At 34.4% G+C, this 16,120-nt stretch overlaps 1 protein-coding gene across 2 annotated transcripts in view; it reads right to left on the bottom strand.

The window, feature by feature from the left end:
• LOC108974362 overlaps positions 1–10,464 on the bottom strand; it is a 12,029-nt gene extending 1,565 nt beyond the window's left edge. Inside the window, exons 1-3 of one of the 2 annotated variants that reach the window (XM_018942127.1) lie at positions 9,930–10,464; positions 2,528–2,669; positions 200–322 (exon numbers count right to left, since the gene is read on the bottom strand). In XM_018942127.1, coding sequence (XP_018797672.1) covers positions 200–322; positions 2,528–2,665 — 261 coding nt within the window. In that variant the 5' untranslated portion in view covers positions 2,666–2,669; positions 9,930–10,464. Of the gene's footprint in view, positions 1–199; positions 323–2,527; positions 2,670–4,092; positions 4,180–9,929 lie in introns of those variants that run through there. The other variant, XM_018942126.1, reaches the window with a different exon arrangement.
• Between the last annotated feature and the right edge of the window lie 5,656 nt (positions 10,465–16,120).

Here is a 16,120-nt window from a genome sequence, read left to right as displayed (position 1 = left end):
TTGATTTGTAAGTTTGAAAGCCGAAAATGCTATATTTAAGCCATCCTTAAGCAGAGTTGTTGAGAAATTATATTGAGAGGTTGATAATTGTCATTGCATAATTTTTATAGCAACATATAGAGAAAGCACAGTTTCGAAGGACTAATTACAATGTTGTTGATAAGTCTGTTCATTCTTAGGTTCTTTCCATTTCGATTACCTGTCTTGTATTCTCTTTCATTTGCCTTCGAGCAATCTCTAGTAACAAACGTTGCCGCAGCACATCCAAAGGATTCACGATTGACAGAGATGGTTTGTTTCGTTTATCCAGCGAGAAGTCTTTCTGTAAATATAAAAAATAAATAAAGCAATAAATCACTGATTTTAATTAAGTCGTAAGGTTTTGAGTAAAAAAATTAATTTTTACCGGGCCGTAACGCCTGCCAGTAAATGGTGGAATCCCAGATATGGATCCCTACAAACATTACCTCTAAATTCGCAACAGGCAAACATTTGATAGGTACATAGTACATATTTKTAGGCTAAGCCTTTATCAAAATATCTGTGCTTGTACTGCTACAAATGGATGCGATGATGTTTCAGTTTCATAATGCCATTCTCGAAATTGATAACGATGTTTTTACAGTTACTCAACTAAAGTCAATTTCATTATGTGCATTATTACGAGCCTGCATTGATTACATGCCGCATGCATACATATGCCTATAAACGTAGCCATGTCATGCGAAAATGCATACGAGCAGATTGTCACCACCCCATGTGCGAACGGCTCAATCGCTCCCTCAGATTGATATAACTCTCATATCATTGTTATGCTGTTTATACCTGAATGTTTTGGCCGTTGTGCATCGCTGAACACAAAGTCGTTAATAGGTACAGTAGACCTACCAGTCTGATGCATTTTCTTATTCTTCTCTACTCAAAAATAATATATAAATATGTGCATTATACGAGTATCTGGTTAGGGTTGCTTATAAGAACCAAAAACCTTGAAGTATTTTAATTAGGGCAAACTCGTTGTCTTCGAAAGTCGTCACAAATCAGTTGAACATATCTACGGTTACAACACTACTACACTACACCACTAGCTCTGTATAGAACTGGTTTAAATCCTTAACTTCAAGCCTAGCAGATCACTTAGTGAGACAAATTTAAAACAAGCTAATTGTTTGAGAGTTTACAGAAGCTAACTATTTGAGAGGCTAGAGTTATTGAGAAACAAAAAATATTATACTATTTCTTTTCGGCAAAACAAAGAATAAATGCTTGTGCATTGGAAATTAGTGCAATCACGCATATAAACTTTTGTTGACTTTCGAGTTTTATAAACATAAACAAGTCATACATACGTGGGGGTGGTGTTCTTCGTACTTCAATGTCGCACGTATAATCTGTGCTTACATTTGTATCAGTGCAAATATAAAGAATGTTACTGTGCATTTGCGCCATCATCTCTGTGCGGACTGGACGCGATGCTGCTTATTAAAAAGTTTGTGACTTATGCGAGTACATGCGGAATAAACGGGAGTTGTGAGGGGAGGTCAGAATAAAAATTTTCAGATGTTTAGATTGTATTAATGTGTGTGGTATAAAAACGAATAGAAATGGTATAAAGGTATCGCACGGGAAACTCATGATTATGTTGCTGATTCAGAAGAAAACAAGCGTAAATGAAGATTATGCTCGGCTCATTTGGCGTTAACAATTAGCTGTCAAATAAAAGTTTCAACACACGAACGGAAGTGGAAAGGGAAGATTGTGTTTTCAAAGCGAATTACCGGAAAAGTTGTTTGGTACATTGGATGGTGAACATTATGCAAAAAAGCTGCAATTTGTTTTAAATAAAAATCTACAAAGAATTTGTTAATCAATTTTTTTTATCGCCAAAACCGCTGCTATTGACGCAGCCCTTATGAAACAATGGCTCGCCGTTTAAAAAATGATTTGTTATACCTTGTACGGTCTCCGTTATTACCCTAGGAATAATTAGTGTTAATAAAATAAACGTAATGTGAAGAGCTAAATAACACATGGTTAAATTTATGCCGCTGGAAAATGTTTATAAAAACGCAGATATGCACTCAAATATCTACGACATCGCTATGACTTAAAGTGTTAAACTTTTCGGACGCCTACACTCCACTCGAAATAATTTATTGTTTCATTTTTGTTTGTTTTGATGGCAAACTCTCTCTCTGGTCTTTAATATTGACGTCACGTAAAGGGATTCATGGCTGATGACTCTAAGTTGCTCTAAAACAATGGTGCTCAAAACGCGAGTTTTGAGAATAAATTTCCACGACTTTAAAGTTTTTCAAGGAAATTTGCCAAATTATATTGAATATAAATAATTGTTTTTGTTTTTATAGCTATTGAATATCTCTAAAGTAAATATGTGTTTCCTTATGTACACTACAATAGACCTAAGGTCGCTGTGCATTCTTCGGTAATCAATATACACCAATACAACTATTTTCTCTGAACTGAAACTGCCTTTTGAAATGGTCCAAAATTGTATTTTACTTACCTGTATTAATCTGACGTCCGCGTAGTCGAGAGGGTACCCGACAATGCTGCTGTGGTGGTACCGTTGTTGAGCCGTACACACGAGTCGCGCTGCGCAAATCAAAACTATGATGGGACAAAGTCTAGTAGCAGCTTTCATAGTTCTGCAAAAAATAAAATAGCATAAATAAAATTATTTGATTTTCGTCGTTATATACATAGATTTCTCTGGGAAATTTTTACGACTTTTTATAATATTTCCGCAAATAGTTTTTGGTGATTTATTGTCACATAAATCGTAACGATGTAACTCTCGGCTTGCCTCAAATGTACATACATACATGTATGTATAGTATATGCTTCAGACGACGGATGTACCATTAAAACTGCATATAGACATCGCAGGCACATTTGCTTGATGCGGTCATGAGGAAAGTTGGAGTGAGTSATTTGTGATGACGTTATGAATGAAAAGTGAGCTAAACTACTAAATATGTACGTAAGTGTGCATATTTCCAGTTCTAGCACTGTAACAATTCGTCCCTTTTTGGCGTGATTGCCAGCGGCACATTGACGATAAATTCGTAATTATCAACATGTAACTACGACGGACATGGCGGCAACATTTAATTGTATTTAACCTAGSTTTTATTCACTGTGTAATTTAATTTTCTATTTATTAAAAGCTCTTTGCTTCTATTATGTATGCAGTTATTTATGTTCAACTGAAACAAAATCACTCCAGTTTCTGGCATACATTCAACAGTAGTTTTGTCATTATCTGTATTTTTCAGATTTATTGATGCTAACGTCATTTAATTAGATCGATTCTCTATATATATTTCAATAAAGATAAAATCGTTTCTGATAAAATATAGACAAAAGGATTATTTGAAACCTTTAGCTTCTCAAGTAGTTCCTATTAATTACTATTAAAATAATTGTTCGAAATGACTGTCTCAAAACCTTAAAGATAGCAGTTATTGAAACCAAATTTATTCATGAACAATTTGGTGCATTAGTCTGTAATGATGGCAGTAACTTGCAGAGTCACATAATTTGACACCCTTTAGTTCGTGTGTAAATATTCTGAATGGCAAAGTCTACGTCCCACACTACGATTTTGAGGTCTACAGGTGCATTACCATCCATTAACTCAACATCATATGCTCCATCAGTCAAGCAATCAGAACGGCATCCTAGTAGTATTTGTTTGTCGATTTATTTGTGGTTACATATATGTACATACCTACATAAAATGCGCTTATGGGTACAAGTCCATGCATATATACTAAACATATTACCATATGTATGTATGTACCATATAATATTTTAAAGTTGCGCGTTTATATGCATGAGTGTAAATGTAATGAGATAGTGTGTGCAGTTCGACAATTGCCACTGATGCATTTCGTGCTGTCATTGCCATGCATGAGGTTTCACTCGTTCGTCTATTCAAGAAACAATCACTAACACACATGAGTGCGCTGCGAGTGTATGTGCCTTTTTTATTTATTCAAACATCACATAGACATATGTACATACGCACAAATAACAAATATAATAAATACATAAATAAGCACTTACACATACATAGTCTATATTGCTTTGTTGTGGACAAGCTGAGCTTCCGAATTTCGTGATATCAGTTATTGACACAACAATAAACATTGCTGGTTATATGCCGTTAGTTTTTACCCATTTACACACGATTTATATTATTTACATGTATATGTAAATAAATAACGACGGTTTAATTAATTTATTTATCCTTTGAAACTGTAACCAAGAGCAATTTAAATATATTAAATTGCTAATTAATCATATTTATTGTGAAAGATATGATACTATTATATTGTACATATGTAGTTAAGTAAGCACCGAAATGTGCACGTGATTTCTGTATTTTTTCAATTCTAAAACAAACAATATTTATGTACATACAAACAATGTACATACAACAAGTAGGCTATCTTCACAAATACTTCATCATATTTTCAATACATTTGAATTATTTGAAATCGCAAATAACGACCCTAGTTTACGCCCTATTCCGGATATTCCTGTATTAGTTTTCACATCGTTTGTCTGAAAATTTCGAACAAATTTCATTTTATTTTGAAATTATTGAAGTAATTCTCGGAGTAAATAGCGCGCATAGCTCTTTATGCAAACCCGGTAGATGCCAAAGAACAAAAATGTTGTTCCATACAAATATGTATCTGCATACATACTTATATGTATGTACATATGTATATGTACATGTACATGTATACTTCTTGAGCGTACCCGGAGCTCAATGTCAGAATTGCTGTGGAAAATTTTAACAATTTCTGAACTAAAATATGCTCGGCAGTCCAAATTTAGGAAATTGTATTGATCTGATAAATGAGAATTTTATCAAATTGTTTGAAATATAATATGTACATAAAAAGCGATTCTTCATCTTAATATAAGATTATCAAATTGTTTGAAATAAATATTTAAACTGTGGAACATAGCCATTGAGCCTCAAAGCAAAACTACATATGCAATATACGAGCATGTAAAATGCATAATTGTGAACTAAGTATATTGGCAATGTCTTCTGACATTGGAAACACATGCGATCCTCTAGTCATCCGAAGCGTTTGCCGTTAGTTGAATGATACATTAATAAATTTAGGTCTTTATATTAATTTGTGTTTCACTTTATGAGAATTATTTTAATTAAGATCCGAATAAAGCAAATTACAAAGATTAGAAGATAAATATTGGTTTTAGTTTCTTCATATTGCTATTTGTTCTAATTATGTCAGTTTATGCAAGCAGGCTATAACTAGACTCTCGGTAGGTAGCTCRGTTAATATCATCTGGGTACCCGGTCATAAAGGAATAGAAGAAATAGAAAAAGCAGATGACACGCTGAAGACACAGTTCCCCTAACCTGTCCAAGGCCATTCAGCTCCTCAGGTATTCGAACATAAGCTACACAGACCATACCACAAAGTTACTTTGGGGTCGTGTTGATGGTGGACAGACCAAACAGCTCCTTCTTCYAGGGCTTTGCACCTACCCTTAAGATCCCAACTTTACAAAATTGGAAAACTAGATTCGACAGAATACTGACCATGTGTCGAAGGATCATGAGACGGTAGAACATTATCTTTTCTAATGCCTAGCCTTCAACTGAGGCGGAACATATTCCAGGGCGCCTCCTTTTTACAACCAATCAATCAACCAAAGGTTGTAGGACAACTTTATCATCGTTTGTAATCTTGTTTAAAATTATTAGGGTTTCGAAGTTGGCGAACGCAATTTACGTCAACTTGACATGTGACGGCCCAAGATAATGCCCGTTTCTGTCCTTTAATACATTTTATGCATACTTCATTTGTGAAAAATCCTGTGGCAAACTTGTAGACGAAATTAACCCAATTTATGCCTCTTTATCTCCATTCTCATTACGGCCACTTTTTTTGTGCATTGTATACATACTACATGAGAATTAAAGTACATGCATATGTGTATATGTATGTGAACAAATATTCTCGGTCTACACATTTATGAAATAAACATACGTACGTGCTTACATTCGGATGTACATACACATGTGTTACATAAGACATGTTTCCACTCGTAAATCTATTTGTATTATTTGATGAACAAACCTGGATTTAATCGATTATATCGCTATTTATTATGAATTTATTTTTCTTTCCTTTTCAGAGCAAAAGGATTTGTATGTACAAATGTACAATTATTCGTTAAACCTTAACAGAAAATCTTTCTACACGTAGTGTGACTATTACATTTGTTCGCAAACCATAAAGCCCATTCCAATGTTACTCATATGTTTGCAGGTATGTCTGTGTGCTTATCATAGCCCTTTTCAACTATGCAGAAGGAACACGTGTAGGTGCAGATTTTAGCGTTGCCTTTCTCCTTCAAGCACAGGTGAAAAATGGTTTGCTATTTGTCAGTTTTGAGTGCGCCTGTGGCTAATATATAAGTGGTTTTTATTTTCGTTCTCGGATATTTGCAGGATAAATCCAAAGTATTCTTGAGCAGTTTTATGTTTACATTAATAGCTACATACGCAAGTGGTATTATAGTAGTAAAAATACAATTTCTAATCTAACCGATCACTGCCCAGTTTTGTATAGTGTTTGCATACTTTACATTATTATTACGAGTGTGTGTTCGTAAAAAGTACCTTTATGCAGCAAAAAAGCTCGCTAATTAAAGTACCTTTCTTTAAACAGACATAACTCTTACCTGGTGATTTTATCTTTATTATTCTATCATTCYTTTCGATTTTATGCATATTTCCATTCCAATTGTGGTAAAATAATTTAACCCAAAGCACCAAATATAATTGCTGCATTTCATTTGAACTTAACATAAAAAGAAATTAACTTTAAATATATACACATATACGCATGCATAGATGTAAACTGTGATCTCGGCGCAATCTAAAATCACACCTAATTGACTTCAACGAACGTTTACAACGTTTTTTTCTCACGAGAAACATCCCCACTTAAAGGCAAGGAAGCCGCATAGATCGTCGACGGTTCACATTAAAATGCGTGCGACTTTTTATATATGCAAATCCAAGTGCTTTGATGTGTGAGCGTTTGTACCCATATTTGTGGCGGATTTAGTCTTTGGGCACATACAAGAAAGGAAATGCCGAACCTGACGCATTGATTCCTATTAATAGATTTGTCAGCTTTTTTACTATTATTAGGATATTGATTTTTTAACATTTGTGGAGGAGGAATCGCCAGTCAAATTGTTCTGAATCTACAAATGAGTTTTGTTTCCACTAAAAATGAATTTATGTTTCGATTAGGATTGGAGTATGCTTTATCTTAGGAAAAGGATGCTATTTTGGCATAAGTAATGTAATGCATAAGGCTAACAATAAATACTGCTCACAAGGATTTGGAAAAGKTGAGCGAAGATAAAAGTCCGGAAAGAGAGAAATGATGAAAAAACTGAGAAAACAAGGTTGTTTACTTGTTACATACATATTTGTCTTTCAACAAATGCCGTAGGTGAATTTGAAGTATTTAGAGAGATTTTTCAAAAATTTTTTGCGAGAAATTTCTATACAATTTCCCTTTTTATTAAATATACTCTAGATACAAAAATGTGCAGCAAATTGCTTATACTCAATATAATAAAAAAAAAAAACATTGCACAGAAAAGAGTTTGCAGCTATTTTCCAGTGGAACAATTAAATTCCTTCATTTCTTATTTTCTTCTCGCTACATTTATGCTCTCAGTATGTTTTTAATTTAATGTAGCCAATTCTTGTTAGTCATTGAATTGCGTAGTGCGCCTGGAGTAAGTGGAACGGCTCTGTCTCAACTTGGTTGGCGCACTTCCGCCTGTCTTTCAAATGCTTCTCATTCATTTATTATAAATATGAATGTATGTAATAAAATACATCCGTACAGACGTTCAGACGTACACAAAGTAGTTATCCATACATTTCTCCAGACATAATAGCGTCTCCTAGGCATCACCGCGCAATTTTCCTCACAAGTTCACAAATCATTTTCGAAGATTGCATGCAACATCTACGCTTTCACCGATATTGTCGTTCTACCGTCTTAAGTGCTGTACTTCTCACTTAACATTAATGGATGCCGAAAATGATTTAATTTAATAAATTATTTCTAGCATTTGAAAAGCAGCCAATAGACCTTTTCTCTGCATCCGTCAAGCGTATCGCGACAGTAAATATTTGTTTTGAAATTAATTTAATTCAATTGGTAGTACAGTTGAACTTCCCTAACTCGAATCACCATAATCCACAAAAAATTATTGAGTTAGAGAGACTTAGAGTTATGAAAGGAAATTTGGCTTCTATTGCCAATTCAATAGTTCGAGTTATGGAAGTTCAACTGTATTTGTAATTTCTTTAATATTTCAACACTTTAAACTTTTAGTTTTTCGTTAGAGGTTGGTGAGTGAAAAATAGCTTAGAGCCAAAATATGTGTTGCTATGAAAACTTCATAGTTTGTATACGAGTAAGATACAGAAATTAGTTTAATGCGCGGACTATGAACCATGAACTATGTACCGGACAAGATTTTTTGGGGAGACAATTCTGTTTGCTTATCAACTTCATCTTCGCTATTTCAAGGGATTTCATTCCTTAATAGGAAAGTAGTAATAAATTTACCATAATTATTGTAATATTAGAACAATATAATATTTAGTTTCGAGGATTGACTCATTTAGTGCTAAGGTAAAGCGTAATGTACAAATACTTGAAMATATCAATAATATTAGTTCGCATGTCATCCGAGTATATTTAAGCACCGCAAACATCGTAACGATGCAATCTAAACCATTCGAAAAACGTTTGCTTTCAATTTTGCTTTTTGAAATTTAATACCGCATATAACTATAAAGTTTACCAAGAGCTTTTACTTATTTTGTATATATAATAATAATGAAGTTATCTTTGTATCGGCTTTTACTCGACGCTTGACATTATTTTGCAAAGAAGCAGAGGTATTCTATTACTTCAATGGGACATTTGTACTTTTAACGCTCTATCACATGAAAACGCACATATTGTGTGAATTGAATTCTTCAGWTTCTTGAATTTATCAAGAATTCGGCATCTAAGGTGCAACTGACTATGTTTCGTTTTAGAGAATTTGAATATTAGAGTAAATAACTTAATTCTGATGAAAAACTAAAAAAAGTTGGAAACGAGCGGACCTCATTTTTTCATGAAATTGTTATAAAAACGAATAAATATTTTCGCATTTTTCTGTCTCGTTTTCAGTTGGTCGTCCCATTCAACTGCATTCTGGAAAGAAGTTTCCTCCGATGGTAAATAACAAAAGAAAAAAATAATAGTTAAAGTTGGTGACATCGCTTACATTCATATATATATGTAGGTATATATATTGCACAGATTACTATCTATAATATCCGTGTGAGTGTGCAAAAGCAGCCAATTGTAGTAATAAGCGCAAGTGTGTGTGCTTCATGAGTCCAACAGTCAGTGTGTTTGGAAATAAGATTTTAGATTTTTAATTTAATAAAAGCATTTACATAGAAGGCTAAAGGACTTGTKTGCCTATGCACACTTAGGAAGCCCACGAGTATCTGAGAAGGAGACGAAGCGTTAAATTTAGTTTCCTTTTTAATCGTTTATTAAATGAGAATCAATTCATTATGTACTTTGTCTGATATTTTACGCTATGCGACCTTTTAACACTATTACTTATGGAACAATTTGGGCAAGTCGCAAATGCAATTTAAGTACATTACTTGCATGTGGAGAGTAATATTTTATCAATCGAATTTAAATAATCTATAATTGGAAATTGGAATTTAGGCAAAACGCTTCAAGAACTCGCAAAGTCTTTAAGAAAAAGCAATTATGTCCGACGCCTCAAAGTATACCTACCGCGTTTCGTTGCTGTTGCTGTTAATCCAAAAAGTAAATTGTTTGTTCAAGAATGTGGCGCTTGTGAGAAAGCAGCAGTTTATAAGCGAATTCCACTTGTCAACACAAACGCTATTTACTTAAGCACACTTATTATATTAATTCAAGTAATTTGTTGAAGACAAGCGAAGTGGCGTGTTGCTGTTACAAATTTCACAGCGATRCCAACCAAGCTTATTATGTTACTATTATTTTTTTTTAGATTTTTTTTTTTTAATTCAATAAACCCACACTTCACTTATACAGAACTTATATAGAAATTCACACACCGCGGCTAATTGAAGCTAACGAGGCATGTTACCAATCAATTTAAATTTGAAATGGCCAGTGTTTGAGGATTAAGGAATCTTGCTACCTGCCGAATTAGCCACCAAAATGTTCAAACACTTTACAGAATTACACGGCACGTTGAGTGTTTACGTTACTTTGTTTCCGTTGCGTTCGAATATGATTCAGGCGAAATGCCGCTGTTTGCAGCGACCAAAGCAACAGGCTGACGACGAGTGAGCAACTCAGGATGAATTGCGGACTGTTGCTGGTTTTTATATTCAATGAAGTGTGCAGCAACAGCGGCAGAATTAATAGGTGAATTGTTCGGAAGTATGGAATCGTGTCGCATCGTTTCGGCTTGTTGTTCGTAAGCCATTGCACTGATGCGGGGGTGGTGCGGCTGCCCATGTTCTGTTTTCTTACCGCGGCTTTTGCCATGAGCATGCGTACATTCAAGCCATTCTGTTCAGTAACATTCATTCACCAACAGGCTTGGGATATGAATTGGTAACTACAGCAGACTGTTGCATGCAACAGGGCCCAACGCTGTGGAATTCCAATTTGAGAAACTTTACACGGATATTTTTTAATAGCTTGATAGTAGAAACGAATAAGAAGAATGCGTTTTGTGGCGAAATAACGGCAATAAAGTATAGGTGACATGACTAGGAGTGCGGGAGCGCACAATAAATTAATATGATTTTGTTGTAACGAGTGGGCTGCAAAATGAGATGAAATAAGAGTTATAAAAAGTGGTAAAAGCAATTAACACTAGATTCTGTTCATTTTTTTGTAATTTGATTTTGAATCATCTCTGAGCGATTAAATCGGCGTCACATGGAAGTAATGACATCAAAAGGTTGATCTACCGCCGCAAAGTGACACTTTCGATTATCCTTCGCACATTCATATACGTACTTGTGCTATGTAAGCTTGCGTGAGAGTGTTTTATTAAATTTATTATTAAAAATTTTAATTTGTGCGCACTTCGCAACACAATCCAATAATGGAAATATTCATCGGTGACTCTATGCGCTTAACTTTCAATTTTCACGCACAATTAACCTTCCCCATCTCGAAATTGGTCGCGGTGTACATGGACAGTGCAATGTTACTCATACGCCCTGTCGCTCAACCCAGACTGACGAAAATCGCCAATACTGCAGCGAGTTTTTAATTACTGTGCTGTCAGCAAGCATTCCGTCATTTCTCTTCGTATACTTTAACGCTTCATCAGAGAGCAATTCTTGTTTTATGGCATCTGCGACATTAATAACGGGGCTGTCAAAATCGCTACTGTAATTGGTTAAAGATTCGCTGTCGCCCATGATGACAGCGAACGCACACATGCACATACATATGCATATTAAATTCTTTACGCCTTTTGAGTTTTGATACAATAATGACTTGATTATAAAATTTGTATCATAATAATAATGTTTTTACGCCCACTGTGTACAAAATTTATGATTTTAGGTACTTTACGTGCTTACAGATAGTTTCTTTTGAATGAATATGCCCATAAAATACTCGTAATTTACGATTTAATGAAATATTCAGGAAGCCGAACGGATCCTTTAAAAATATAAAAGCAGACAAAAAGTTAGACTCTTTTAGAAAATGATGCGTAAATGTCAGTTGCAAATTAAAATTACATCAAATATGTATATACATACATACATACAGACAACATCATGACATAAGTGGCTAAATGTGCATAGATATCTCGAAAATCACGAAGCGCTTTCGGCAGCCGATTTCAACTATTCTTTCTATAAATCTCTAATGGAGTTTCCTGGAACAATTTATTCAAGATCTGTTTGAGTTTTTTGCATACCTGAACGACTACTGGATTTTCAGGAAGCTACAGGAAATACGSCTCTGCCTGTCATGGGGCGACCACTATTAGAACTCTGTTTAATTTTTGAGCGCATGACACAATTGCTGTCGAACTTCTATTCTATCTATTAATAAARTATATTTAATTCATATATGTATATATGAGAAGTGGAAGAAGAAGAAATTGGAGAAGACCGCTAAAGTGATCCAGACGAAACTGCTAATAAATTACACTTATGCTTATGTTTCCAGTTACCCCAATATAGGTTTTACTTTAAAATGTGTTATTTATACGAATCAATGTTTTTGATCCWTGATTACTCGCAATATTCCCCTCCGTGACATATTTCATTAGGATATATATGTATTGACGTTAAGGTTTTCGTTCGCCCAAGTTTTTGTTTACCAACGAGCTGCTATGAATTTTTGTTGTTTTCTATATACAAGTGCGACATACCTACTTATTGGAATTTATGGAATAACTTCACGCAGCTGAAAATTCATAATACAATGAAAGGAAACTTTTAGCTAAATAGTAAAACTAACAGAAACTATTCCTTCCTCGGATATTGTGTTGGTTTATCTCAGCTAAATTTTTATATAAGTAATTCACTAGTAGAAGCTATTGGAAGGGTCGATTGAGCTGAACAAGCCAAGTGAACGCTGATATACGGATCAAMATGCTTATAGCAAAGGTAATATGTATGTAGATACTTTTGTAGCACCCGTTCGCAAAGTTGCCAGGTGTCTGGCTGCTTAGGTATCCAGAAGCAGAGAATTTGTGACAGGATCCACTCTGAAACACTAGTTTGCCTAGTTTTCTACAAGGGGGAACTCAGTCCGATAATAGGTTAATTGCGAGATTTCATGATGAAACTTATGTAGATGTTTTAACACAGCGGTGGTGCACATGCAAGAAAGGCAAAAACTTTGTGTTGCTCTGCTGGGCACTGGGATTAGCAAGCCTTGGTTAACTTACGGTGCCTGTGGGATCCMAAAGTCCTTCTATTCCAGATTTCGCATTTTTCTAGATATTGTATTAAAATATCACTTATCCAAAGCTGTAGATTTACTTGGATAATTCAAAATATCAAAAAATCCAATGGGGAAAGAAATGTGATTTTCTTTACCGCAAAACTAAATTCGATGTGTGTTTGTGAAGAAAAATCGGCTTGGGCAGTAGCGGACACTCTAATGTACATGCACGTAAACATATACATACATACATATTACATATGTATGTAATTAAGATTTTCAAACTTTGGAAACCCCTTCATCTGCCATTAACTGAATTATCTTCACAGAAAAACAATGTCACACATGCATACAAATTATAGTGAAACCAGTGCTTGTGACCCATSCATGTGGGGGTACAAAGGTACACTGAAATGAGCTGAGCTAGCTGRGACGCTCTTATTTGCAGGAGCCAAAAGTTGCTATTTTTAACACAAGCAGCAAGAAAGATTGACAATTAATGACAGAAGTGATCTACAACGCTTCAAATAGCCAACATCCAGTCAAAATACGAAGACCGGCGACACTAAATTAGGCTTATGTGCCAATCCCAGCGAAACCCCACATGGGAATTTTTCTCAAATGGCAGCCGATTTCTTTATGGACTAATACGCAGAATAATTGCAAAACACATACACACATGTATGTACATATATGTATGTATTTATGTGACATATTTGCCATTCATAAATTGAGTGTTTTTGTCTTTTTCGTTTTGCAATACGCATACGTGCATACATAGATATGTAGGTAACATAACCCTGTCTTATATTTGTTTTTTAGAGACATTCATGCACTGGGTCTTCGCACGAAATATTGATGGTGGCATGGGAGAAGTAACAAAATTTTGATTGATGAGTTGCTGCCTTGGTGATTCCGTTGCAGGGGTTGACAATAAAAAAGTGTTGTTGTCGTTTAACGCGTGTTGCTGGTATTTGACTTTGTTGCTTTATTTGTACGTATTCAAATGCGAAGTCACACACGAAACAACACAACAACACATTTAAAGAATTAGCATGAAAACTACACATACAGAAAGTTTAGCTCAAAGGCCTTTGCGTAAGAAAGGGATGTATGATCACACGTACACAAAAGTTTCGGTTATTATTGTCAATTCGCTGTTAAATAACTCAAAGTCATTATCAGAAATTTTTGTTGGCGCTYTTGGGTTAATTGCCCAAGATGAGGTTTAACCGGTAGTTGGCTACAGGAGTACTTACATGAATGTATGTGAATATGTATTCGCAACTTCAATATCTTAGACTGAAGACTATTATGAAAATAAGAAAGGATCCATCAGCATTTGTCAATACAAATTAAGCAAAATAATAACTGTGCACAAAACATTAGTCGAAACGTCACTGTTCAAGGTGTATACATACATACCTTGGAAGTGCTGGCGAGTTTGCGGGTATACAGATACAGATGGACCCACATTCATATTGTATTGACTACGAGTTGTGCGATTCCTGTGGTATCGATTTGAAAAATTTTGTTTGAATCGACAATCTTGCGACAATGTCGGCTGAGTTGTCACGTTTGTTCTTTTTATTTTTCTAATATAATAATACTTGTACACAGAATAATATAATTACAAACTAATTTACTAACTGCAAAATTTTTGATTTAATATCCCATTAATAAAAAAGTAGCAAAAGTGTAGAGCTTGGAACATTGTTTGAATGCGGTAAGGAGAAGTCAGCATCAGCCTCCGTGTTTTTATGAATGTGTGGGTTATTGTCATATTAGTGCATAAATAAGAGAACATTCAATAAACCTAAACGTGTGAATATAGCAAGTAAAATATATTATGTTATTAAAGAACCAAACTGAGTTTTGTTAGGATTTCAATTACTACAATAAAAAAATAAAATAAAATAAACAAATTAAATTTAAAAAAAATATCTAAAGTTCGTGAGTTTTACGATTCGAGCAAAATTGTTCGTTTTCGCATTGAGTTTAACTGCTTCACGTTTACAAGCTGATGCACCACAAAAGTGGCAATCCGGCCGCGTTGGTCACTATTTTATTGTTATTCTTTGATCATGAGACATTTTCATATCAAATACTTCTTTTATTCCGCGGTTTTTAGCAATAAACCTTTTCAATTCAAGTGATTATTTGTAAATATAGATTATGCATTTTTTTGTAATATGAGAGAAATAGAAAATACCAGTCTAAATAGTGATGCGTATAGATAATTCTTTTAATATCATTCGTTGGGTCTATTTATAGCTCTTTACCCGTTTCGCGCATGACGTGGTGTCTTTTTCTTTTCGGATTTATATGTATATTTCAATGTTTCCTCATGGGAAAACCACAAATAATACTCAAAAACATTTGCGSCTTCTCTATTTATTAACATTCTGTGCTGATGTCTTCTTAATTTTATAACGAAGAACGTATATCATATATACATATAAAGTATATGTAGAGTCGTTTGCGCATACAGTGGACWYGCGATAATATGAACACCWAAATTATGAACCCCCCAAAATATGAACACTTTTTGGCTACCATTGACTACTCTAAAATATGAACTTTGGACAAAAGCTCTAAAATATGCACAATATTGTTGTCAATAATAAATTTAAAGCGCTTTGTAATTTGGGGAATTCCCTAGTTATTCGCATTCAATATGCATGTACATACATATGTATTTATCCATCGCTCCAAAATGCTTTCATGTGCTCATTACATCTACGTCAGTCGTCTGTAAGAATTTTTAAGTGTTTTCGGTTGGTGATTGCACGCAAGTATAAGTGCCTCTTTATTTTCTTAAGAAATAATCACATGTAAATAATTTTGAAACATGCACACAAAATAGCATACGTTTCTGACTTTAAGAGACAAATCCGATATTTTGGAATGCTTACGAAAAGGTGCAAGTGTTACAAATTTAGCAACTAAATATGGAGTGGCAAAGTCTACAGTATGTGGAATAAAGAAAAATAAAAATGCTATCCTTAAATGTGTTAACCATACATTTATGGGTCCTGGAAAAAGGAAAACTATGCGTCCATCAGAGT

Source organism: Bactrocera latifrons, unplaced genomic scaffold (assembly GCF_001853355.1).
Source record: "Bactrocera latifrons isolate USDA-ARS-PBARC rearing strain unplaced genomic scaffold, ASM185335v1 scaffold_55, whole genome shotgun sequence".
Taxonomy (NCBI): domain Eukaryota; kingdom Metazoa; phylum Arthropoda; class Insecta; order Diptera; family Tephritidae; genus Bactrocera; species Bactrocera latifrons.
This window is presented reverse-complemented; position numbering and strand designations above follow the sequence as displayed.